The 27,876-nt window shown below is 49.1% G+C and overlaps 1 protein-coding gene across 16 annotated transcripts in view; it reads right to left on the bottom strand.

Moving 5' to 3' along the window:
* plekha6 (pleckstrin homology domain containing, family A member 6) overlaps positions 1-27,876 on the bottom strand; it is a 103,650-nt gene that overhangs the window by 14,968 nt on the left and 60,806 nt on the right. For 11 of the 16 annotated variants that reach the window (XM_035387601.1, XM_035387591.1, XM_035387603.1 and 8 more), the window contains 10 exons: positions 19,130-19,230; positions 8,638-8,813; positions 7,419-7,910; positions 5,849-6,365; positions 5,113-5,199; positions 4,262-4,315; positions 2,237-2,318; positions 1,016-1,083; positions 501-581; positions 13-162 (listed from right to left, as the gene is read on the bottom strand). In XM_035387601.1, coding sequence (XP_035243492.1) covers positions 13-162; positions 501-581; positions 1,016-1,083; positions 2,237-2,318; positions 4,262-4,315; positions 5,113-5,199; positions 5,849-6,365; positions 7,419-7,910; positions 8,638-8,813; positions 19,130-19,230 — 1,808 coding nt within the window. Of the gene's footprint in view, positions 1-12; positions 163-500; positions 582-1,015; positions 1,084-2,236; positions 2,319-4,260; positions 4,316-5,111; positions 5,200-5,848; positions 6,366-7,418; positions 7,911-8,637; positions 8,814-10,481; positions 12,637-19,129; positions 19,231-27,876 lie in introns of those variants that run through there. The other 5 variants (XM_035387592.1, XM_035387606.1, XM_035387607.1 and 2 more) reach the window with 5 other exon arrangements.

Raw genomic sequence — 27,876 nt, forward strand, 5'->3', positions numbered from 1 at the left:
CTCGAGACTTACACTCGATGCCTGAGAGAGCTCTCCCCGGATGTTGATAAGCTGGTTCTGCAGGGTCTCTTTCTTCAGCTGAAGCTTGTCAGTCACTGCGGACTGACCCCGGTAAAGGTCCAGCTCCTGATGAGTAGCCACCAGCGCCCCCTCCAGGCTGTCCTGAGAACAGCACAGCAAAACCAAGTCAGCGGTGAGGTGGGAGAGGACGTTGGCAGTATTTATAGCAGGCAAATCCTGTGTTTGCCACTGTGTCTGCTGTTTTTTAAAGTGCTTAATTTATAAGTGCTTAATCGATTGGCTAAATGGCTAGCACACCTTGTTTCCAGGGTCTAAATTGGCTGCTGATTTAAAGGAAATCACAAAAACCAGCAGAGACTGCAGCCCTCCAGGACTGGAGTTTGAGACCCCAAATTCAAGGTGTTCAGAGGTGTATTTTGAACTACTGAGCTGAGAGGTCAGAGGTCACTAGGGGTCAGAGGTCAGAGAGGATGGGTTACCTTGTCCGCTCGCAGACGGTGCACCACAGCTTCCTGATCCTTCAGTATCCTGTTCTGTTCACAAAGTCGCCCCAGGAGTTTCTGCATTAAAAACAGAGGAAAAGAAAGGGAAATAAAACAGAGACAAGGAGAGAGGAAGATCACACCAAGACAGAAATAAACATAAAGACAGAAGAAAGAAGGACGGAAGGAAAGAAGGAAAGTGGAAAGCCAGGAAAGTGATGTGGGTCATCAAGAGAAGTGGAATACACCAAATTGAAAAGGTTCCACTTCTCATCCTTCCAAAATGTCAGTTCTTTGAAAGACACAGAGACATATTTATAACCATGGAAATAAATACTGCCGACTCAGGGGAGAAGGAAGAAGAACAGAGATACAGTACATGGTCACCGTGGGAACTGAAATTTGAGGGAATTAAATATTAAGCGCGAGGATAAATGATAAGCATGTCTAATGCGCTGGGATTACACGCTTTGCTACCACAGTGGAGAGAGCCAAAGGGGGGCGTGTCTTACGTTGATCTCCATCTCGTTGGCCTTGAACGCCGGGTGCAAGTCTCTGTAGAGGTCATGGAATGGGGGGGGCCTACACGGGAAAAGAAAAGCACATGAATGACTGACAGGACTGAAAAACAGGACTCAAAACTCAGACTATTCTCAGTGGAGAATAGCCTGATGCAGATGAAGGACTACAAAATACAAGGAAAGGACATTATCTTCAAAACCTTCAAGCAGTTAAAAGAAAAACCTGCTACGTTATGAATGGGGGGCTTCTGCTGAATCCAAAAATCTAACTTTTGGGGGTGGGGATAAAAGAATTGTACAGCAACCATGTGTACATATGATCGAGTCTGTACACACGGTTAAAGACTCAATCGTCTTCGATTGAGTCTAATACTGTTCCCAGAGGCCTTTGCACACCGTTTGCCTTGGGTGGATTGGAATGGAGGACGCATGCATCAAAGCAAGATGCAGGTAACAGGGCAATGGGGTGGGGGGGGGGGGGGGGTTGGAAACGGGGAGCGACCAGGGTGTGGGGGAGAAAGAGGTGGGGTGTGATGGGGGCAGTGCAACATCGACAAAGCCAGGCTTCACAGCGGAGAAAAAAAACTGGATCACAAGACATCAAAGGCAAAAAACCAGCCGAGAACTCAGACCTTGGACGAAGAAAGAAAAATCTGCGCCAAAATGGCTGTGGGGCTAACGCAACGTCCAGCATTCACATGCTACAGTGACAGAGAGCAGAGAGAGGCAGGCTTTGTGGGAACCGGCAGGCTGAAGGGATTCCAGGCCCAGTCTCTGGGAGCAGGACTGAGCCCCGGGGAGTATTTCTGTACTCCACAAACGCTCGCCACATTCCACCCAGCCCTGCCAGCACGCTAGGTGTGATGTCCAACTTGACTGAGTGGAGTGAGCTTTCCATAAAAAAACATATTTTTAAAAAACTGCCCAAAGGCTCCTGTTATGTTGCAGGTTGAATATATTTTTTAAGAAAAGGAAATGCATAATTCATTTGATCTATAATGTAATTTTTTTACAAATAATGTTAAATGTAATTTGAGGGTAATTTAAACCTACGCTTTATGGACAACTAAACTGAGACGCTCTTGGCAGTAGGTTCCCCCCACCCAAGGGACTACATTTTGGGGAAGGGTGAGTGGTGAGCGGGTGGGGGTGGGGGGGGGGGGTATGGGGGTCCCAAGCCTGCTTCTCTGTGGCTCTCTCGCTCCTCTCTTACTTGCGAGTAGAGCTTTGCTCTGGGTGAGGAATTCTCCACCAATCGGGTGACCATGCTGATCAGGTGATCTCCCTCTGACACCTGGGCGCGAAACACACACCGTCCGTCACTCACTCTCTTGGCCCCGCCCACCAGGCCAGAGAGCCTGTGTGACTGGCTTAAACTCTGTTTAAACCCCACAGGGGAGATTCTTTTCATCCTATCAATGGAGAACTTGACATTCGATCGTGCTCTTAGCCGCTACAGAGTTTAGGAGGCTTCTAGGGCCGCTATGCGAAACATGTAAACACCAGGGGAAAGTAATTTGTGGGACATACCACAGAATTTTAAGGGCCATTAGCACTGAATGCACCAGCGGTATGTCAAACTAAACACGTTTCCTTGGGTTCGCCGCCATATACTTATTGACTTTTACTGGAAAGTGACAGTTGATTTCATGGTCAAGCAAATATGTGCTTTAAATTATAAGTTAAAGTTAATTTTACCATCTTTTTTTATACTGAAAAACCAAAAGCATAGATGCACTTTAAAGGCATCCATATGCTCTTTCTGTGCAGACTTTACGCTGATACGCAGTGTATATTGCTCCCAGTCGCACAGGGGTACCGTTACACATCAGTGAGAGAGCAGCGAAGCCGGGGTCCTCTGGTCATACGGTGTTTACACAGTGTCATGCAGTGAAAACAGGGGGAAGCAGAGAGGAAGGCAGCGAAAGGAGAACAGAGGGAGGGGTTTGGTCAAAAACGAGCACCCCTGAGTCGGCAAGCGACATTTTTTGGTCCTTTCGCCATGACTCCCCCCCGAAACCACCCCCCAAACCTCCCCCCCGACCACCCCGGCCCGATCCTGCTCATCAGACATTCTGAGAACTCCACTTACCTCGGCCGCAAGCACTGAGGAGTCCAATTACACAGCCGCTACCCATGTATAATTTAACACTCTACCCCGTGCAGTCGCTCTACATCCCCTTCACGTATTCCCTGAAGGCCACTACAGCCCGCTTCTAATGTTTTAATTCTCCTTTTGGCCGCTGGGTCGTGTAGCCGCTAATGTGGTTTTCTTGGCCTGTCATTACTTGTTAACATTTTAGACTCCGTGACCATAATCGCCCGAAGATATAACTACAGAATAATAATTTTTATACTTACAGAATACTTACAGAAAGGTCAGAAAAGCTATTTTATACAATCAAAGCATTGGCACGCACTTTAAAATCAGACCACGTCAGATCTCTTACAATGGACAAGAGCCTGGTTACATCATATCATTGACCCCATAAGCAAATCATATATATTATGAAATGTGAGCTTACTCAAGGACTGAACTGAAGGGCCAGTAGGTGACGTAGCAGTCAGACCACTGGACTCCAAGATCCCAACGTTACATGACAAGCATTTAGCAGACACTCTCATCCAGAGCGACTTCCACAATATTTCACACAGCATTTACATTGCATCCATTTATACAACTGGATGTACACTGAAGCAATGCAGGTTAAGTACCTTGCTCAAGGGTACAACGGCAGTGTCCTATCGGGGAATCGAACCTGTGACCTTTAGGTTACAAGACCAGCTGCTTACCCATCATACTACACTGCCACCCTTATACTACACATCCTAAGATCCATTCTTCCTCTATGAATCTGAGTTCCTGACTGGACACTGCTGTTATAACCACGGCCATATTCTACACCTCAAATGCTCCAGTTAAGTACTGGATTCATTCTCCTGGACGCTGGTGTCCTCCACTGAACAAACAAAGGCAAGCTCTCGCATTGGAGATGTCACGTGTGAGAACTGTGATTGGTGAACTGGAGTGTGGCTCAAGCCCTTCATTTGATTGCAGGTCAAGCCAAGTTACCCAGAAGGCCATACGTGTGGATCTCCCCTGAGGTTTGTTTTCCTCGGAATTGCAAGTGAAAGTTACATTCCGTGGCTGACCTGCTGTTGCGGGACTGGGGGGTGTGGGACCGGGGGCTGCAGGACTAGGGGGGGGGGGGGTGGGGGGGACGGGGACAGACCCACCTGCTGGTCCAGGTACTCCAGGTTCCTCTGCAGCTGTAGGTCTAAAATGTCCTCCTGAGGCGAGGGGCGGAAGCGGCAGCAGAGGGAAGAGAGGGGAAGAGAAGCAGGCTCACTGTGGGCGGAGTCTGAGAACAGCGCCGCGCGGAGAGGCAGCCCGAAACCACGCCCCCACAGAAACAGCTGCAGCAACCGCCAACCACAGGAAGCCACACAAACATGCACGGCCCACATCCACAGATCCACGCCCATATGCATATAGCCATGCCCACATACACACAGTCACGCCCACTTCCACATATCCACGCCCACACATACAGAGCCACACCCACATCCACATAGCCATGCCCATATCTATAGAACCACGCCCACAACCACAGAAAGACAACAGCATGGACAGACAGCCAGACTGGGAGTTACACCCAATCCCAAAGACACACACACAGACGCCCGTACTCACTCGAACCCACCCCAACAGACAGCCACACCCACTCAGACCCACACCCTGATGTAGCCACACCCTCCCCCAGAGACAGCTAAGCGTGACACCACCTCCAAAAGCACACCTGCATGGAGATCTAACCACAGCTAGAGAGAGGGAACCACTGCGCCTACAGAAAGCTCCAACCGGAAATACCAGAGGCACAACCAACCCCAAAATCACAGAGGGACAAATTCCCCCACATAGCTGCAGAGGACAGGGAGTCCCTCCAGCAGGGGCAGGGGGGCAAGGGGGGGGGAGGGTTGTGCTCCAGTGATCACCTCTGAATGTTATCTGAAAAACCTTTATGTTTCTCATTTCTGTTCACTGTCCCCAAGGTTAATAGAAACGATCCATACGTGTGAGGACGTACCATCTTATCGTGCAGAGAGGGGGAGGCGGGGTAGTTGTAGTGGTACATTCCCGGGCTCATGGACCGCCTGTCGCCTGGATACTCGTACTGAAACAGGAAGTGGAGAGGGAATTGGTCAGGCAGGAAATAAAAGTGTGTAAAGTGCTGAGTGTAAAAGGACTGCTGGGGGGGCTAAATAGCAGTTAGGTTTCAGTGCAGTGCTGACAGTCACAGGCAAAGGAGCGCTCAAGGGGTTTTTTCCATTATCTATTGCAGGGATAAGAAAAAATAACAGTTCACCACACTTCAAATGTAAATAGTCTGTAAACTGTTATTATGTGAACCAGGTGCATGGCATCCAAAGATGAAGTTGCCAGGAACAAACTGCAGAATGCGCACCAACTCCAACTCCACAGTGAAATGTAAGGATTTTTTTACTTCTGGAGTAAAATAAAAGTTGGCTGTACAGTGTATATTTATATTCATCTCATAGATGGCTGTACAGTGTAAATTTATATTCATCTCATAGTTGGCTGTACAGTGTATATTTATATTCATCTCACAGATGGCTGTACAGTGTATATTTATATTCATCTCATAGTTGGCTGTACAGTGTATATTTATATTCATCTCACAGATGGCTGTACAGTGGCCTACTTCATCGGAGAATCCATTGGTTGATGCATGATAATTAAAACCAGCACATGAGCCTATAGGAAGAAAATGGAGTGTAGCCAGAGTGGGAGGAGCCTGGTACCTTGGGTGAGCTGATGGACCTCCGGATACCATAGACGGCAGGATCGGCGTAGATGACGTCGTCCCGCATCCGGCCCGGCCCGCACCGGTCGAAGCGGGCGCTGGGCGAGCGCATCGGGGAGGCGTAGTTTCGGGGCCCGGGGGAGTAGGGCCCCTGGGACCCGGCGGACGGGGACCGCGGCACCGAGCGGGAGCGCGGCTGCAGCGACAGGCGCCGCATGGAATTCTGGGCCGAATCCAGCTGGGTGTAGTAGCCCGGGTGCTGCGGCGGCGGCGCCGGCGGCGGCGGGTGCATCATCCACGGCGGGTACGCGGACCCGTCCCGCAGCGAGCGCCGCCTCTCCTCCGAGGCCCAGCGAGGGGGGGGCGGCCTGTCGAAGGCCCCCGACACCGAGCAGATGCTCTCGGGCCGCACCCCGGGGGGGTACAGCGGGTACTCCTCCACGTACTGGGGGCCCCCGTACAGCCCGTAGTAGTCCGCAGGGACCCCCCTGCTCACCGTGTAATAGCGGGACGGGCTGCAACAGAGACAGAGGCTAATAAAGTTCTGAGAATTCGACGTAAATTAAATGGAGCGATAAGGTGTAATCCGCTACTTCATCATCAGCACTTAAAATACACTTATGCAATTAGAGATAAAATTACTGTATGCTGCAGGCTGAACCTTGTCAACCGAAATAAACTCATAAAGGAAATTATTAGTATCAGCAGATAAGGTATAATCTGCTCATCATCAACTCTTTAAAAATCCTCAGGCATTTTACAACAGAGATATAATTATACTGCAGGCTGTACTTTTTATCAACTGCAATGAACTCATAAAGGAAATTATTAGTGTTGGTATGACCCTTTGTCCTCTAGACCCATTACATTTGAGGATATAAAGCACATATAAGATTGACCATTGACAAAGCACTGATGACTATATAAATACCATATATACATGACATTAAAGGCTACAGTTTGAATTACAACCACAATTTAGTCTAATTAAACTTTGTAAATGACTGCAGGCTTCCTGGATAAAGAGGGGCATCTGAATACGAACACAGGGTTCATTTAATTGGACGTACTGAAGCATGTGATACGTCTCTGACCTGTGCCTGATCTGGTTTATATTAACGGTCCCTCCTAGGGTTGGGTACCGAAAATCGGTTCCCATGCGACCAGTGCCCACCAGACCAAATCGCAGCGAAGCTAGCTAACGCTACGCTCGCCCTGTCGACTCAGTCAGTGACAGCAGCCACCGTTAGCAAGCTAGCTAACGTTACGCTCGCCCTGTCGACTCAGTCAGTGACAGCAGCCACCGTTAGCAAGCTAGCTAACGTTACGCTCGCCCTGTCGACTCAGTCAGTGACAGCAGCCACCGTTAGCAAGCTAGCTGACGCTAAATTCGGTCAAAAATACCAAAAGCGAAAGGGTATAAATCATTTTAAAGAAGGCATCGGTTCAGGCACTGTTTAGGCACTGTTATAAATGTATTGTTTTAGCAGCGTGATTGTAAACCTGCCCCCTATCCCTCCCCCACCCCCCAAACCATCCCCCCCCCCAGGCGCAGTCGGTGCAGTTACCTGCGCAGGTCGTCCTGCATGCCCGGTCCCCTGCGCTGGTTCACCCACTGCTGCAGCTGCGTCATAGAGCTCTTCCGCTGGGCCAGCCTCTCCGGCTGCGTCCGGGGGACGAACCCCCTGCGCAGGACCACGTTCTCCCCGCCCGCCTTCGCCTCCCGCGGCTCCTGGGGCGGGGCCGGGGCCGGGCCGGGGGCGGGGGTGCTGTGATTCGCCCAGCCGTTGGGCTGGGGGGTCCCGCCCCTGTCCCGGTCCCGGTCCCGGTCCCTGTCCCCCCCACCCCTGTCGTCCCCGTCCCTGCAGTCGGACCCGGGGCCCGAGGACGTGGGCGGGGTGGGCGGAGTGGGCGGAGTCTCCTGGGCGCCCACGCCGTTGACCTCGTGCTTGACCTCCGGGAGCTCCGTCCGCTGCCCGTCCGCTTCCCCGCGGGAGACAGGCTCCGCCCCCTTGGCCACCATGCCGTTGTTCTGTCCAGTCGGGGGGGTGCTCTCGTTCCTACGAGGGGGGGCGGAGGAATATAAAGATGTATGTCCTGTACTCGGACCCAGGTCTCTGTCTGGTTTATAAGACCTTGATAGACATGGTTTCCATCCTAAAACCCAGACGAAGGCTTATTCTGCATGGCTGGCAACAACAGCCATGCTCACCAACTCACGCATGGAAGCCTGGCCTCGGGGATGAATTGTAAATAGGGTTAAGGGTATTCTCTTGCATAACTGTATTTGTAACACAAATGAACTGCTATTGTATTCATAAACTACCAGACAGGAAAATTACACACGTGTGGATACGGTTTCACACACGTGCATACACACACGCACACACACACACAGATCTCACTCACACACACACACACACACACACACAGATCTCACACCGCACACACACACACACACACATAGATCTCACACCACACACACACACACACACACAGATCTCACACACACACACACACACAGATCTCACACCGCGCACACACACACACACACAGAGATCTCACACACACACACACACACAGACAGATCTCACACCGCACACACACACACACACACACACACAGACCTCACACACACACACACACACACAGATCTCACACACACACACACGCACACCCACACAGATCTCACACACACACACACACACAGATCTCACACACACACACACACACACACAGACCTTGCACACACACACACAGATCTCACACACACACACACACACACACCTCTGCGCAGGTGGGGCGATGACGCGTGCCGCCTCGCTCATGACCTTCACCCAGTCCTCCTGCTCCTGCTGGCTCTCCGCGCTGAAGTAGTACGTCCGTATCCCAGCGTGCTCTGCCTGCAGACACAAGGCCCCGCTCCCGTTACCGTCTGCCTCCTCTTCCTCGCCCGAGGAGGCCTGCGGAAAGGAGAAGGCACAGTCAGCCGGGCCTGCGCTCTTCGTCGCGCTCGCGCTCTTCGTCGCGAGGCAGAGGAAGGGCCTGGCGGCGGACTAGGACGGCCGAGGAACTCGACCGGCACGTTCTGGAAAAACGTCACGTCACAAACGGGCACATGCAGGAGGAATTTAAATTAAACATCCAGCCAATGGGTCCTCTGTCTACAGTTTATAAATTCCCATTAAAAAAACAACAACAAAAAAAACACCATTACAATGTACTGTTAGTAATGTCATAACGTCAACACAAAAAACGTGCATTCTCCTCACAACGGACTTGTTGCCTGACTTAATTATCCATGCCATGATGAACAAACAAAATTTTGTGGCGATGATGAAAAAAAAAAGTTAAAAAATTTTTTAAAAACGATGCCTTTCCGACAAATTATGAAACGAAACGCAGGCTCACGAGAAGGGAACTGGTACAGCGTTAGTGGTGTTAGCATGAGGGGCTGAGTGAAAACAATGTCCACAAAACAATTCAAGATAAACGAAGCAAAAGCTATCCTCCACTTCATCTGAGGTTTCCAGTCCAGCGCACAACATCGCTTGGACTTGTTTGAAACGTTCAGCGCGATCGATTTTAATGCTCCCGATGATAAACGATGTATAGCTGTTGGCTGGTAACGGGCCGTGAGATGACAGGCTAATTATACACATAAACAGGTAACGGGGGGGGTTGAGTGGCTTTAAGCGACTCCGCTGGGTGCTGGTTGCCCCCCGCCCCCCCGTCTCTGGTAGAAACCATGGCCACACTGTCCCGAGAAAGGGTGGGCGTGATTGGTTGAACAGCGACTCTCGAAGGACACGCAGCGTCAGTGGAGGATACCTAACGCTTGAGCACAAAGAGGTTCCGGAGTTCTCCGGGTTCTCCTGTAGAGAGGTTCCGGAGTTCTCCGGGTTCTCCTGCAGAGAGGTTCCGTTGAGCGCTCCGGGTTCCACTACTCATCACACACAGGCATGCCGGGTTAGATTCACTGAGGTTCTACGCAGCGTGAGCCAGAGAACCGAGTCTCGCCGTGACACTCGGACCCGGGTATTAAATTTCATCTCCAGGGTCCAGACGAGACTACAGACAAGACTACAGCCTACAGACCAGACTACAGGGCACCTGGAGACGAGATTCACAGGTTTGTGATGTCACACAAGCCCAGTTTCTTTTCTTTTTTTCCACTATAGAACAAAAACAGACAGATCTGCACCATCGAAAACAAGATGTTACAAAAGGATCAATGGTGAGCCCTGTTAAAATGATAATGCATAATGGATATGAAAATGCGTGAAACCCCGATAGAAGTTTTCACTGTATTTCCACGATTGAAGTGGCAATTTTCAAATTATTTTCTATATTACTATGCTTATTACCACTGACTCAAAATTCCAATGTGGAAAATAATATATTTTGTTAATAATTTTTGTTTTATTTATCATATACAGTAAGAAAATGAGCAATTAATGTGATATACGAAAAGCAACATGGTGAGTTATCTGCCCTATTTTATTGGTGAATTGCACGCTGACAGGGTTCTATAAGAGCATGGCTCATTACTGGAGTAAAAGACAGTGAATCCAACCTCTTCTGACGGGGAACGTGCAGCTGGAAAATGAGGAGGAGATGATGTACACTACCTACAGTAAGGGAGCTCATCTGGTGACTCAAACAGGCACAATGAAGGACAGCTGCAGGGGTCCTCAGGCCACAGGAGTCAACAGGGAAGAAGAAAAGGCTTAGTGAAGGGCAAAAGGTCACAGGTCAAACTGAAGGTCGTCAAACAGGGAGGCTGAGGGCCAAAGGGTTGGTGATGTCACAATGGATGTTATGTCATGTGCCGTTCACGATGTGGAAAGAGTGGGTTAAAAACACCGGACAGTTCATTGGTTAAAATTTTAATGATCTGTAAGAAAGAAGGCGTCAAAAAAAAAAAAAAAAAAAAACACTGATTTCAATTAAGCTCTCATTTGACAAATATTTTGATACACTTTACCAAAACAATTCAGTAAGTCCATTTGAAGAAGGAAGCAAAACAATGCATGTGTTATGAACAAGTGATCCTCAAGCACGAGAAAGCATTTTTAGATTAATATCTAGTTCCAGCTTGGTCCACATGAGGGCGATAACACTATGCATGTTTTTGTGACGCTTTCATATAGGCTAGTACTATTGATGAAAAAAGAACAACAAAAAAAAGATCAACAATATCATTTTGGGAAAATAAATAACCAGCAGTACGTATGACAGCCAAACACTGTACAATAAATACTTAATATAAAGATGATGTTAACAAATAATAGCACATAGCTGAGGTTTCAACTACCACTGGATTCCCACAATACAGTATTCTACAAATTAGCCAAATGAAGGGGATCAATAACATCCCTTCTGAAAACTTCAGCGCATAAGTTCCTTGAACATGTCTGTTCTGAATACCAAGTGCACGCAATTTAAACCTATGAAGGTGTCATTTCATTGCAGTAGAGATAGCAGTACAGTAATCGCACAAAAACAAGTAAAACCATAAAGATAATATTTCTAATGATTAACCATTACAGAAGCTGGTACTGCCCAGATTTACTTCCTTTAGAAAAGCTAACAGGCACACAGAGTGTGCACACACGCGGATATGAATCTTGCCACCGTTTGCCATTTTGCTACGGCAAGAAGTGCACGTGCAGGCAGTGTACTTCATTCTGTTAAACAAATAATAGAGCGCTCACTGAAGCTTGCCAAGCCCGTGCACCGAATTACGCGCAGCAGTTACGGTGTGCTGAATGACAAATTAAGCTCATTAACGGGGCTAATTTGATCACAATTAGCAGACAAGATGATAGCCAAGAGGTATTGTTTTTTTTTTGTTTTTTTTAAAAAACATTTTTGTTTTTAATGAAGTAAAAGAAATAATAATTTAAAAACCATAGCTTCCGTCAGACAGCCTGTGAAAGCGCCTTCGGAGCAGATTAAAATGCGGTGACATCTCCCCCCCGGGGTTACCGAGTTTGGCAGGTATCTGACAGGGTGTGTCTACTGCTGTAGGCACAGACTGGGGGAAATGCAAAATTAATCCGCGGTGATAAACCCGTCAGTCCATCAACTCTGCGTGTAAATACCCATGAATCGTGCGACCGAATTGCTGGTGCAGCTTCTCAGAATGCGTGCTTCACACGGCAAAATATTTCTACAAAATTACAGTCGTCTGTGAGCTAATCTCAAAGAAACACGCGTGTCTGGAGCACTGACGCCAGCTAATAAATAAGATTTTCCCTATCAAGAAACCGGCTAAACCTGGTACGGTTAATGCACTTTCCGGTTTTAATGTGTCGCAGAGATACCTGTCATATACCGCAAGTCACTGTTTCTCCAACTGTCTCATAGAGGAAGGACTGGGAGTAGCTTAAACCTTTTAAAGCGTCACAAATATGCAATTAGAATGTGGTTAACTGAACATTCTAATGCTGATGTAACAATCACAACTGGTAACTGAACGCAGAGTTAAACTGAAACTGAAGAGTTCTAGAACACTGACTCAGAATTCTGAAAAAACGAACCCTACACTTCAAAGGGTTGAGTTACAGGAACTAAGAGGCAGCCAAGTGCTCTCCACTTTACACTCCCTGCTTAGCGTCTCTATTTATTTTACAATCCGTCTCATTGTGCTGACGTTTCCCCCGGAGACTCGTCAGCTGCGTGGAGATATTCATAGCCATGTACAGTCTAAAGGCCTGACAGATCTCCTTAGATCTGAACGAGCTCAGCTTCTGACAGATCCAAGGGCTGATAATTCAAAGAAGCATTCCCCCCCCCCCCATCCTCCCCCCCGCATCCCTGCTTCAAGAGGATCTCCTCCAAGGACGTGGGACGTGTCCCTCCTCCCCGCCTGAGGGGGGCATCCGTTTGATAAGCAGTTCCCCCCCCCCTTATCCCATTATCATGGCAGTTTCCCCGTGCCCCCCTCTGACGGGAGGCCAGGTCCCATCCCTGTCAGCCTGGATCGTCTTTAGAAACCTCCCCGGGGGACCCTCTCTGCAGAGAGAGGAGTGGGACCGGCGACAGAAAAGAAGGAAGTCTTTCCTCTCTTCTATTTATAGGCTCTGTGGCTTAATTTTAGCCTAAACGAGAGGAGCGTTCATCACTGAGCCTCGTGAACAGGGTGCCTCCGACGTGTGTGTGTGTGTGTGTGTGTGTGTGTGTGCGTGTGTGCGTGTGCGTGTGCGTGTGTGTGTGTGTGTGTGTGTGTGTATGCGTGTGTGCGTGTGTGTGTGTATGCGTGTGTGCGTGTGTGTGTGTGTGTGTGTGTGTGTGTGTGCGAGCGCTCGGCTGTGCGAGCGCATTGTCTTTCTGAGGCATCACATCGTGATGTCATCATTACCCATCTCCCCCTCAGGCGCCCCTGAGGGCCAATCAGGGGCCAGTCAGGGCCTATCCGCTCGGGTTCCGGTCGCCGGGGAGCGTTTCGTTGGCGACGCGCTGAAGCGGGATCTCAAACTAAAAAATCCTGGAGGGCCGCCATCACTGCTGGCTTTTCCACGTTGCTCCTGCACTAAATTTGGTTAATTTTGATCAGCCCAAAACAGCTCACCTTGTTCCCACGTTCAAAACTGGCTGCAGATTGAAAGGAATTCACAGGAATTCAGCAGGGACTGCGCCGCCGCCCCCCCCCCCCCCCCCCCCCCCCCCCCCCCCCCCCCCCTCCAGGACTGGGGTTTGAGACCTCCAGATCAAAGGTTAACAGGTAAAACCCAATGTGCGCAAGCCTCGAGCACATACAAGCAGTAACCTGTGACCTGCAAAGGTGTGTCGCTCGCAGAAGGGAAAACCTCAAAAGTCTTCATTTAAAATGTAGATCCTAATGACCTGATAAAGCAGGTGAAACAGGTGAAACGTTTTCATCCTTTGTTCACCAACTAGAATTTGTTTTTCTTTGTTTATGATAAAACGGCTATTATAGCACATACTACACAAGCTTGACAATGTTCTCAATAGCCACTGCTGAGGTTAGGTCAAGGGGAATGGAGAAAAGCTGGTTTTGCTAAACTCAAACTAAACAAATTCAAGATAAAGAAGAAAGGCTTTTTGTTGTTCTTGTAGTCTGGGACGACGGCAGATAGTGTGATATGAAACAGTGACAGTGTAATTATTGGGATTACAGCAGGCTGGTGCTGTTTGTTGTTCCTGATGCAACAGGGATGCATATGCAGGCCAGCTGTAATAGGAGCTGGATTAAGAGGCTATCTGTCGGTTATCTGTCGCTAAGTGCTGTGTGGGTGGGGATGAGTTTCGCTGGTTCCCGTGGGACCAACAACAAGCCGTGTCCGAAACTGCCTCACACACACACACACACACACACGCACGCGCACACACACACATGCACACGCGCACACACACGCATGCACACACGCACACACATGCAAGCACACACACACACGCACACACACCCACGTACGTACGCACACACATGCAAGCACACACACATACACACACAGGCACACACACACACACTTTTAAGCTTTTTATTTATTTGTTTTAAGAGACATTGACCTCGTAAGGGGCAGGGGGTGTAGAGACCAGTGTGTGCACATCTGTCCGTGTACCTGCTTGCACGGCATGCTGGGTAAACAGCACACGCAGCTGATAAGGGCAGGCAGTGTAGCCCACGGAAACAGACTCCGGGAACCCTGGGAACGCGGCCTGCCTGCCCGGAACGCTGCGGGACCTGGCCCATGGCCGGACACGGGAACGCGTGAGAGAGAAAAAGGAGGAGGCACTGGCGAGCTTCTCTCGACACCCTCTCCGGACCGAACGCGGAATCCGCGCAACACCACATTATCTTACAGGCATTTAGCAGACGCGCTTATCCAGAGCGACTAACACAACTTTTTACACAGCATTTTACATTGTATCCATTCATACAGCTGGATATATACTGAAGCAGTGCAGGTTAAGCACCTTGCTCAAGGGTACAACGGCAGTGTCCTACTGAGGAATCAAACCCGTGACCTTTAGGTTAAAAGACCAGATCCTTACCCACTGTGCTGCACTCACTGCCGGGTGGACGAAGGACCAGCTCACAGCTGACGACAGAACGTCAGCAGCTTATATTTCACCGCAGAAAAATATGTGCAGCAGTGACTAAAGCGGTCCTCCCTGCCAGCTGCAGCTGGGCTTGCGCTGGCACGGACACAGACAGACGGCAGCATACGCTGGAGCACATTCCCCCCCTGGCCGGAGACTGGAAAACACTTTTCACAGGTGTGTGTGTGTTTTTTATTTATTTTTTATCTTGAACACACGCCACTCCAAAAAGCCTGCGTTGGGAGGATTCACAGTTTGTACCTACTCTAGGCCATTTACTGAGCCTGTTTCTTACTCTCCATTTTATGATGGCAGTAATGTGCCCGGGGGGGGGGGGGCGGGGGGGCTGTGGGGGCGGCACGGGGGGGTGTGGGGTCTAAGTACATATACACGCGGATGCGCTAGCATACTGGTTACATAACATCGCTCATCAATATTCAAGTTTACTGACTGGACTGCCATGCAAATATTAATGCATGACTGAAGTCGCTCCACAGCATGCGTGGGCACCCCCCTGTCACCCCCCCTCTCCACCCACCCCCTCACCCCCCGCCCCCAGGGCCTGCAGCATACGCACGCATCTAAGAGGGCTGCGCAGACACGAGGCAGCAGCATCGCCCCCAGCACTGCGCAGACCGCAAGCAGCCGCGCAGGCCGACAGCACTGCGCACACTCCACAGAGCACAGCAACCCAGAGCAGGGAGAACTGACCCAGCGCTAGGAGAACTGACCCAGCCCAGGGAGAACTGACCCAGCATGGTGAGAACTGACCCAGCCCAGGGAGAACTGACCCAGCACTGGGAAAACTGACCCAGCCCTGTGAGAACTGATCCAGAGAACTGACCCAACACTGGGAAAACAGACCCAGCCCAGGGAGAACTGATCAAGCATGGTCAAAACTGACCCAGCCCTGTGAGAACTGACCCAACCCTATGAAAACTGACCCAAACCTGTGAGAACTGACCCAGCCCTGTGAGAACTGACCCAGCACTGTGAGAACTGACCCACCCCAGGGAGAACTGACCCAGCACTGTGAGAACTGACCCAGCCTTATGAGAACTGACCCAGCACTGGGAGAACTGACCCAGAGAACTGACCCAGCACTGGGAGAACTGACCCAACCTTGTGATAACTGACTGAACCCTGTGAGAACTGACCCAGCCGGGGGAGAACTGACCCAGAACTCTGAGAACTGAAAAGAGCCAGCGCACTGGGAGTACCCAGCATGCATTTCTCATAACGAGCAGGCCTTTCTTAATAATACAATCTACAGGAAATATTCTGAAAGACCAATCATGCAGGACCTCAATCAAAAATGCAAACGCAGTGGGATGCTGTGAGCTCTTGGTTGAACTTCACTCAGTTTCACTCATGAATATACAGAACTGATCTTTGACTTGAATCTAACAGAAACAACAATACGAGAGCAAAGAAGAAAACAACAAAAAAGAAATAAATAAAAGAATTATTCAGGCTAAAATCCCAGGAAACAAGCCAACATAACAACAGCCTCATTCATTCATGTTTTCACATCCAGAATTTTTCATACAGTAAAGCCTGGCCGGCTTCATAGCAACAGAATAACATTAGGAAACCAGGAAGAACATCAATAACACACGCGTCAGACATGAAGGCTCATCTACAGATCAGTGCTGCCAAAGACATGTGGAAATAATGGCATAACAGCATTGCGGGTTATGCTCAGTAGCCACACAAAAGAAGTAAGTGTTAATTAACCCAGCCGGATGATCCTGGTGATGATTTTTACATCCGAGCAATCCCACGCACATCACACCCAAACGTTGTCATTGCGGGACAGTTCACAGCCTGCGTGGACGAGGCGCGTTTAATGCGCACGGTCATCTTCGAACCGCGCAGGGGCTCGTTAAACAAGCCATGTGTTGGGGTCTGCGTTCGGTGTTCGATGCTAGCACTCGAGCAGAGAGCAAGCGGGCGGGTTTCGAGTTTTCCGCGAGCCTCGTTCCCCACGTATCGCTCGGAACATTTCGACGCCGCCGTGATTCTCGGACGGACCCGTCTCCAGGCACTCTTCCCCCCTAAATCATCCACACTACTACTCTTTTTTTTATTAAAGCCCAGTGCGGCTTGCAGTTCAGAGTGTACGTTACATTTAATGCACCCTCTGAAAAACACAGTAAAACACCAGAGGCCATGAACTATTATCATCACCAGTGCCGCCGGGCTGGGTTCATTGGCAAGACTGCTACTTCTTTTTCTGTTGGTTATTAACTACACTGCAATACTGCAGTACTGTTATATCATCATATCCACAACCATTTTTTAAAATCCAAAAACAGCATCACAAAACTACAGATGAGATGTCATGTCTGACAGGTCATTGATGCAAAAAAAGTAACTTCATATTCCCATGTTTACTCTAATGCACAGGGCATCTATTCTTTGTTCTGTTCTTTATTCTAAGCCTGACCCTTTGCCACAAACCTGCGTGCTCACTCTCCAAAATGCGCGGAACTGAATGCAGTTTGTCGCTGTTCCACAGAACCGCCAGCCACGCTGCACAGTTGTCCCGCCAAGGGACTGAGCGACCAGCGCAGCTTGTGCAGGGAGACAGCGGGAGTCCCATCAGCCAAAGGAATTCCTAATTCCTGTGATCGCTGAGGTAGGGGATCACTGCAGCTTGGCACTAAGCGCGGTTTTCCGTATGTAATCGCGTTTACAATTAGGATTTGATAAGCAGCGAATCTAATCAGGAAATCCCAAAGTGTCTTTGTGACAGTTCTCTGTATAAAAAGCGTGACACAAAATAAAAGGATCAAATCAATTTAAGTCAATATTTGAAAAATTTACCACATGGAAATTATTTACAGTGATGCGAGCTGCAGCAAACCACTTGATACATTAACATTCCATTAGCATCTGATCAAAGCTGTGTCTTTCAGAACAATCCCTTTAACCCTTAAAGGTCAAAGTTTAAGATCATGAAGATATTCTTAACTGAACATTCCAATGGTGATGTAACAGTCACTACTGGTAACTGAAAGCAATTGAGTTCTAGAACACTTTGAATAAACCCTACAAACACTTTTGAATTTTGAATAAACATTCCAAAAAGCCTCCTCTTCAAAGGGTTGAGAGTCATCAGCTCCAAAAAAAAAACAACAAAGGTATTTTTTTTTCTGTCCATGCTCTAACAGCTCAGTGAGTCACCCACGCCACTTAAAGGCCACTGCCACTTAGCAGTTGTTGCAAACATACCGCATTTTAAAAAGGGAGGCGCCAGCTTGTGCCGGATTTTCAGACTCGAGCGAGAAAACGCTCCTCTGTTAGCGAGCGGTGAGAAAATTAGCGTTTCGAAACGGCGTCCCCCCCCCTGCGGGGCTCCTGCGCGTTCGGGCCGCGGGGCGGCTCGAAACTGGCAGGAGTCAAGAGGTGGTTTGGCTGGAACTTTCAGAAACCTGTGGAGACCTGACAGAGATTCCCGTCCCCGCCCTGCACCCCCGGGGACAACAGAACGCAGGCGAGAGATAATGCTTCCGTTTCGCTACGGCGAACAATGCCCTCTCTCCGCCGTCTGCGAACCGGAACTCGCCGTGGGGACCGACACCTTACGCAATATTCCACGAATAACTCCCAGAGTCAGTGGAGATTACTCCCCATTGCGAGACACGCTCACTGAAGCACAACTTCATCCAACCGCTACGCACAGTATCGGCATGATAACAGCAATACCAGGAATTCAACGTGTTCAATCAGTTCACATATCACACACACAACACTAGAGACAAATGTATAAGAGCTATAAAATTGTAGAATTTGACCAGGATATGAACAAGGAACTGCTCTTGCTCTTGCTAGCAAAATAAAAACAGGAATACATCAGCAGTTAAATTTTAAAACCCCCTAACGTTTTTTATTATTATTATTACAGGTGAGTGGCTTCTCTCTCTCTCTCTCTCTGAACTGCCGTTCTCTCCTGGTAGCTCTCCGTTCTGCGCGCAAGCAGAGCTGTGAAGTTGAGTGTTTCTGCACGCGGGTACGGTGAGAGCGAGCACTGCGGTCAGAGAGCCCGCCAGCGTCCTTCTCCCCCTTAATAATCTGGGCACAGAGGCTACGCTGACTGACGTAGCGCTGCCGGTCTCATCGGCGGTCCGGCGCTGTCCGAAGCGCACCTTAGAAACACCCCCCCCGCCCCCCCCCCCCCCCCCGGCGGCCCCCCAAAGTCACTGACCTTAAAGGCGTGCTTGCGGCTGACGCTGTCGGACGGCTGTGCCGCGGCGATCCGAAAACTGAGGAGCGGGAGGCTGCCTAGCACCGCGTCCTCCTTCTCATCTGGCCGCCGGCGGGAGGAGGGAAACAAACAAACCAAAAAAAAAAGAAGGAAAAAAAAAAAAGAAAAAAAATCCGGAATCAAAATTCACACCAAGGAATCACACAGAGAAGGCAGGCAGGCAGGCAGGCGGGCGGGCGGGGTGGGTGGGGGGGTAAGTCATTAGGTTCCAAACCCTATAAACAAAAAAGAAAAACACTGCAGTCCCCCAGTCCAGATCCTCTTTGAACAGCCAGCTCTCCTCTCTCGCCTACGGTGAGACCGTAGAGTAACAGTGACAGGACAAACTCAGGGTAACTGGCTGCCGGATCCTGACGCAGATATCCATTTTGTGTCGTCCCCAGTCCGGTGTAAAAACCAACAAAAGAGTCCGCGAACAAAGCCGCACGGATAAGTGCCAGGACGCCGTCGGTGTGAAAACTGCTCTGGGTAATTAAATAATGAATCGCATCATGAAAATTTCATGCAGACCGTGGCTGACGGAGAGATCCAACGTGCCACACAGCTCCTCTGAGTGTGTCTGAGCTGTAGGGCTGTGAAAATACTGGAGTATCTCTCTCTCTCTCTCTCTCTCTCTCTCTCTCGCTCTCTCTCTCTCTCTCGCTCTCTCTACTCTCTCTCTAGCTCTCTGGCTCTCTCTCTCTCTGGCTTTCTGCCTATCTCTCTCACTGGCTCTCTCTCTCTCTCTCATTCAGTCACTCTCTCAGTGTGGAGCTCTGTTTGTATGTGTGTGCGCGTGCATGTGTGTTTGTGTGTGTGTGTGTGTGTGTGTGTTGAGAGCACAGGGCCTGAGAGGGAGATGGCTGGTGGAAGCTGTGTTTGTTCACTGCCGGTGTTCTGAGAGCAGATAGCGATCTGCCCTCCTGACTCACTGTTGTTGGAATCTGGGGTCCTGGCCCCAGGCCAGGAGTACCTGTCCACCAATGGGACGCTGCGGGCTCTGTCACAGGTGCATGTAAACACACACACACACACACACACACACATATACATATACACACACATACACACACGTGCACGCACACGCACGCACACGCACACGCACACACACATGCACACGCACACATACACACAAACACACACACACACACACACGCACACACACACACACACACACACGCACACACGCACACTGTTTCTGTCGGGAAGGTTAATGACTGTGTAGGGTCCATATGAGCCATGTCAGACACCTCAGGCAAGCACACAAACACAAACAGCGTATCACGCATCCTGGGTTTTGGGCGTGTGCGAAACTAAGCACTCAGACAATGGCGCACATTTGTTTGGTCTGGGAAAGGTCTGATAACTGTTAACGGCAAACGGATTTCAAATCTGATCGCAGAGGTATCAGCAACTGGCAACAAAACTGGTCACGCCCAAAAAAAAACCCAAAAAAAAAACAAAACAAGGAAATAAAAAAACAAGGAAAGAAGGCAGGGCCCCAGCAGAGATCTCCAAACATTCTCTCAGATTAAAGGCTTCCCTTTCGAATGCGAGGCTGTCTCGGGCACGTGGCCCTGACACCTGTTTTCGTAAAAAATTTCATCATTACGCTCGAGCACATGGGGCATAAATCACGAACGCAACCCGGGTGAAGGACGTTTCTTTTCTTCTTCTTCTTCTTCTTTTTTTTTTTTTTAACGACGACCTGCTAAGGTAGTCACGGTTCTTTCAGGTCAACGAAAGGTCACAATGTGTGCGTTTCGAGCAGAGGGAAGAAAGAAAGAAAAAAAAAACATCGTTAGCCAGAAGCTAACCCACGCTCAGGCAGATTCATGCGTTTTTTTTTTTTGTTTTGTTTTGTTTCTTTTTTGCGCGCAAACACATCACGCTGCCACGGGGTAGGGTGAGGCGGGACCGGACAATGCGCGATAAATTTCGCCCAAACCCACGCAGGAAGGCTTCCTTTCCTGGCTCCCACAAAGGCAGCACGGGCCTCAAATTCCAGCGAAACCGAGACTATAATTACCGGCCGCTTCAGCTGTCACGTATCCGTAGCCGAGAGTGACTTCTCACTTCCTGTATCGACACCGCCGGCAAAAAAAAAGAAAAAAAAAAAAAAACCGTGGCGGAAAAACAAAAACAGCGCATTCTCGCCTCTTCCCGCCATTTCTGCCTCGTTGGCATGGCGAGCGAAGCGTCGAGTTCTTCCGTCACACATTCCCAAACTCCGTGCCGCAGCCCAGCTGGAGACTCGGATAAGGGCAGCATTCCCGTGACTGTGAGAGTGATGATGACTGTGTTCCCTTATTCGGATCAGGGCCAGTCACTGCATATCACATTATTTAATTTTTTAAAATTATACTGTTAACCAGTGGATGGGAGTTTGTAGATGAGAGAGAGGAACAGTACCATTTCTGTTTTTTTTTTTTTTTTGTATTATTTTGGTTTTGGGAGACATAATGTCACTGTACCAGCTGTTTTGGAATCAACTGAAGTTTATTTTCCTGCTTTAAACCACAGACTCGAAGGTGCCCTAACAATACCTGTCATTGTAAGGCCACGGGGTTGTCAGAAACTGTTGTGAGTGGAAAACAGGAAACCAAAGGTGAAAAATAATATGAAGGAGAAATCCAGAAAGGGAGCTGTCCCTTTAACATCTCAGTGGAGAAGGCATCTGTGCAGCTCAAGCCCTGGAGGCAGGCAGTTCAGTAGTCATCTACATTTACACAGTACCCACAATTCTGCACCCTTTGTCACTGCACCTCACCCTCTCCCTCTCCCTCTCTCTCTCTCTCTCTGTCACTGCACCTCTCCCTCTCCCTCTCTCTCTCTCTCTCTGTCACTGCACCTCTCCCTCTCCCTCTCCCTCTCTCTCTCTCTCTCTCTCTCTGTCACTGCACCTCTCCCTCTTCCACTCGCTCTCTCTCTCTCTCTCTCTCTCTCTTTCACTCACTCTGTCACTATCCCTCTCCCTCACCCTCTCCCACTCATTTCTCTCTCTCTCACTATCCCTCTCCTTCTCCCTCTCCCTCTCTCTCTCTCTCTCTCTTGCCTGCACCCTCTATTTGTTCCTCACTGTACTTGTCATTCTCTATTCTCTTCTCTCTTTCTCTCTCTCTCGCTGTCTGTAATTCTCTCTTACTCTCTCTCTCACTTGCTCTCTCTCTCTCTCGCCTGCACTCTCTATTTGTTACTCACTGTACTTGTCATTCTCTCTTCTCTTCTCTCTTCCTCTCTCTCTCTCTCTCTCTCTCTCTCTCTCTACTCTTTCACAGTAAGATGAATAATAGCTACAGTAGACAAGTCATCAAAGGTCACCCCTAAGTCTGTTCAGTGAAAACATTAACATTAATTCAAATTAATTAGCTGAATTTGACATATACTGTAGTCCTATTTAATATTAACTTGAGGCATTCTGGAGACAGCAAATACTTACAAATCTGCAGGAAAGTATTTATTTGGGTACATACATGATGTACACCCCCCCAAGTCAATGGTCTTCGAAAGACAGGCGTCACATTTACAGTGACATCCATAACAAGTTTTGTGCCTAACATCTGTCAAGTTTATTACCAAGTTTATTTTTTACAGCAGAACATGCTCCTCTGCTCCTTGATAAAATGATCGACACACACACAGCCCTGTTGGGACTCATCCCATTTCAGGCATTTAGCATACATTGTTCTCCAGAGCGACTTACACAGCCTCAGCACTTTCACACACAGTAGCACGCATTTTCAGCTGGATAAACACTGAAGCAGCGCAGGTGAAGTGTCCTACCTGGGACTCGAAGCCCATGAGGGTTAAGCTCAGGCCGTTTTCCATTACACAACACTGCTGCCCAACATTCCCCACATTCATCTGCGCCATTTGTACAGCTGGTCACGGTGCTGCAGCACAGTATCCCAAATCCAGCAGCCTCCCCCCCCCCCCCGCCCCCCCCCCTTCAGCACCGCGAACACGTGACCGCCCGGGTCACGAGTCCAAAGCCGCCCCCCTGGGCGCCATGGCGACGAGGGCAAACACGGCGTGTTTACAGTGCCGCGGCGCACGCGCACGGCTCCAAAAACACGCGTGTTCCACGGGACCTGGAGGCGAGGGCTGTTTGCCCCGATGCGTTCCGCGTTTGAGCACGCCGGCGGGGCTGAAACGGGGGGGGGGCCTCGGGTCGAACCGAACTTTCACGTTCCGCACCTATTAGCAGTTCCGCGCGCGCGTGCGGGCAAGGTCAAGGGTCGCGACCGAGCCTCATAAACCAGCCCGTCCTGGGGAACGTAGTTTCTGTTTTCGTTTTTTTTATATACACTTTGTCTTTGTTCTGGAGTGACAACACCAAATAAAATTTGAAAATTAAATAAATAAATAAATAAATAAATAAAAATAAATTAGCCCGGCCCCAAACCGAAATGGCCGATGCTGCCTCGCAGAGAACTGTCGGGGGGGGGGGGGGGGGGGGGGGGGGGGGGGGGGGGTGGTTACTGAATGGGACTGGGCCTCAGAATGACATCAGATTTCCTCCCCCGTGTGCTGAAGTTTGGTTCACTCTGGGGTGGTTAAGCGTTCCTCGGGAGACCGTTTGACAGGGGTCAGTAGCGGCTGGAGAACCGACCGCTATGCAGAGGATCTCTAGGGTTTACGGGTTTAGCGGGTTAGGCTGTGACTGACGTTCCTCTCACTGGGTCCAGTCTCTGCCCCTCTAAGTCTCTGCCTGTCCCCACCAAAATGGGCGACTCGTCGACAGGAACAACCTTGACCTCTCTTTGGGAGACTAAAAATAACTAGCGTGACAACAAAAACAGCCACTGCTACTTGCAGGTGTTGCTCAATCCGTGCTTACTGTGCAAACAACAGGAATGTTTGACCTGGACTACTTTTTTATGCAATATCCATCTGCCAAAAACTTTTAAATTGAGCTAGTTCAATTAGGATGGAGGTTCAAATTCTTCAGACAAATTGTTAATTTCCTCAGTACGTTACACACAATTTTGATCAATATCAAATAGCAATTCTGTCCTGAGTTTATCCTGTTTACCTTAGTGTACCCCGTTTGTCCTGAATGTACCGTTTGTCCTGAGTGTTCCCTGTTTGTCCTGAGTGTACCCTGTTTGTCCTGAGTGTACCCCTGTTTGTCCTGAGTGTACCCTGTTTGCTCTGAGTGTTCCCTGTTTGTCCTGAGTGTACCCCTGTTTGTCCTGAGTGTACCCTGTTTGTATTGAAGAAAAACGCGGCTTCATTCTAAAATCCCTGCACAGTTTCCATGTTTCTCCCGGCTGCATAGAACATGTCAGATTCACTTAGCTCCACAGAACCCACTTTCATTTTCACCCAGTGATACTATTTCCACGGCAATACAGCAATTAAAAGGGCTGCTTGTTTTTCTTATTGGACCCAATTGTGGTCCTGTTTGTGTTGCAATAACTTGCTTGCTGCCGTTTTGTCAATACCTCTTAAATGAGCAATATAAAAAAATCTGTATTTGTTTTGGAGCATGGATTTCATCCTTGAGTGGTTTTAATCATCTGAATCGTGAAATCTAATCTTTACTGGTGACTTTCTTGTAACCACGCGAAATAATCTGAGGGGGAAAGCTGTTTTTTTATTATTATTTTAAATCCAGTTTTCAAACTTTGAGTGTTAAAAATAATACTTGCCATCATCATCATCATCATCATCATAATCATCATGATCACCATCACCCTCACCACCACCGCTTCTCTTCTCTTTCGGTACTATGTAGATTGTGACCATCATACAGCCACATTAAAACGGTCTAAAACGAGTGTAGAAGTGGATTAGTTAGTGGGGCCTCTCTGACTGAAAACACGGCTTCTAAAAACTCCAACTCAAGCTGCAGCCGAAGTGCAGCAGACGCACATAACCACCCTCAAACAGCCACTGCTTCCCAAAGAGCTCTGGCAGGCGGGAGAATATAGGGCACTCTGGAGTACTGCAGTGCCTGCTGGTGATCACACAGTGTACTGAAGGGAGGGGGGGGGGGGGTTGGTCCCATCCCTGTTTTTAGCTTACAAGCCTTCCAGATTCAGCGTTGCTGTGAAGCCGTTACAACGTACACAGTCACTGGGAAGCCTGCGTTTTGTATGTATACACTTTTTTTTTTTTCCCAGTCAGTAAGCCAGGTGAAACACGGGCAAACTCAATCCCTCGGACTGCCCGGGCTTCCTGGCATCTACGGCCACCAGCCACACGCGTGTTACACGCGTGCCACGCGGCTGCTCCCGGCACCAGCGCCGCGGCCCTGCCCCGCCGGTCTGGAGCTCTTCCCTCACCGACAGGAGAGCGTGGCGGGGGAGAGACCCTCCCCCGCTCGTGGAGCAGGCACTTCACCTGTCTCCCGTACGATAATGCGCACGGCAAATTACACAAAAAACTACCCATCGATTTCTATTCGCGGCTCTCTCTCTCCGTTCTTCACCGCCCGTTGAAAGAGAAGGCCGCTTTTGAAGCCCCCTGCACCGCCGTCATCACACAGGACCTGTCTGCACCACGCACCAATGGCGACTCGTCTGTTTGCTTTTTTTTTTTTTCTCCCCGCACAGCCGGGTTTCAGGAACACCGCTTCCAGGATACGATTGCCCGTTGCCGAGAGACGTAAGTGTGTTAAACCCCTGCGTTCGAGGGTAACGCGCAAATAAGCACATCACAGCCTTCCGGAGACCGGCGTCTGAGAGAGACACCGGCTTCGACAGGCAATGCGGAAGGGAGGGTGAGAGGAGAGTCCTCCACAATCCCAGAATTCCTCGAACCCAGCTGATGCGATCGGTGCGGCTCAACCGCACTCGGAAACGTATCTATGGTATGCAAAGTCATCCATTCAAGTCATCGCAGAGCTGTACGGGACATCAATCGCGGCCGTTTCTTACATTCAGGGCGACTTTCGCAAGACAGGAGAAGATTAAGAGCACCGCTGAAACAACATAAGGGCCCCAGTCGCTGGCGCCGTGGCGCGGTGTGGTGAAGAGGAGAGGACAATGGCGCCATTTAGGATGAGCGTTTTAATTTAAGGCGGGACACAAAACACTTCACCGGGAGAGAGAGAGAGAGAGAGAGGGCGAGCGGCGGTAACAAATCGTCCGAGGAGGCACCGGGCCGTAGGCGTCTGAAAAGGGGACGAGGATTTTGGCGAATGTTACAGGTCATTTGATAGCAGGACAACTCCCCCTGTGGCTAATGCACGACCGCCATGAAGGATCCTGGACGAGCCCCCCCACCCCTGCCCCCCACCCCCCTCCACTCCACAAGTGCCAGCGAGCGACAAGCACGATAACAACAGTAAATACATCCCAGGAGACACTCTGATGTTAATCAGCCCGGCTTCAGGGCTTGTATGTGGGTTTAAACAGAAGAGAGGGGCCATGGGACACACAATGTGCCGCTAATCTGATTAGCATTCCTCGCAGCCGTGGTATTTCTCTATGCTCGCCCTGCACCGCCCGACGAGCAATTCAAGCGCAGACAAAATATCAAAACATTTTTGGGTCGGTTACTTGTTGCAAAACACTCATGCGTGGCTCGTTTTGTAACTAGTTAAAGGTGCGTGTGACACGGGGAGGGGAGGAACTTGCAGACTTGCATACTTCAGATAGTACATCACACAAAGACTCACCAAGCCAGAGCAATGATCTTGGCAAAATGCTCGCCCAAAATTCTCCTCCCTCTGACTAAGACCCAAATTATAGCATGCAGCTAAAGTACAGCTAAATATCACTACATAAAAGACCACAAAATTACGACGGAATAAAACTCATCCTGATCACTCTTTGGGTCGACCAAAGACAAAGGCAGTTATACAGGGGATATTTTTTAAAAATAACTTTAATTTGCAGAGCATATCTGACATTTTTATCTCTCTGTTCTGTTCATCTTTCAGTGATTCTCTGAGGCATAAGTTCTCAAACTCCGAGTGCTTTTTTTCTGGATGTCCTCTTGAACTTATATCAGCACACAGCAGCTCTGCTCTTGTTAATTTAATTTCAGCAATTTGGTCTGCACACTTAGGAACCAACTTATTTCACCTGTGTGTCTCCAATGCGCTCCAATATAAAGGGTAATCCCTTACATATGCCACATGCAAGAAAAATGAAAGCATATTTTCATCTGACTGACTAAAAATTACAGGACGTGATGTCCGTGCATTAGCCATTCTCACATAATATACATTTGTGTAAATCTTTCTTCAGTAGATATTAAAAAAGTGTCTTATGAAGGACAATTATGTTTCAGGCAGGGCAGTTGTGGTTCGAGAGAGCACACAGGGGGGTACCCCCAGAGCTGAGTTTGAGAACCCTTGCCCCTGTGGTGCTTCATTAAAGATGCATAGAAAATGGAGCTGACTGTACAAAACAATGAAGTGGTGCAGCAGGATTAATACTAATACTAAAAACATTTTTTTTTTTTTAAACTTACTGATTCTTCCTTAAGACTGTCAGAACGTTCCCCCCCCCCCCCCGGATTCCCTGCAATCCCCATGCTGATTGCGCGCTGAATCTGAATACTGATTACATTACATTGCAGGCATTTAGCAGACGCTCTTATCCAGAGCAACTTACACAACTTTTACACAGCATTTACCATTTATACAGCTGGATATATACCGAAGCAATTTCGGTTAAGTACCTTGCTCAGGGGTGCAACGGCAGTGTCCTTACCCGGGAATCAAACCTACGACCTTTCGGTTACAAGCCCAG

The sequence above is a fragment of the Anguilla anguilla genome, chromosome 13 (assembly GCF_013347855.1).
Source record: "Anguilla anguilla isolate fAngAng1 chromosome 13, fAngAng1.pri, whole genome shotgun sequence".
NCBI classification, from domain to species: Eukaryota; Metazoa; Chordata; class Actinopteri; order Anguilliformes; family Anguillidae; genus Anguilla; species Anguilla anguilla.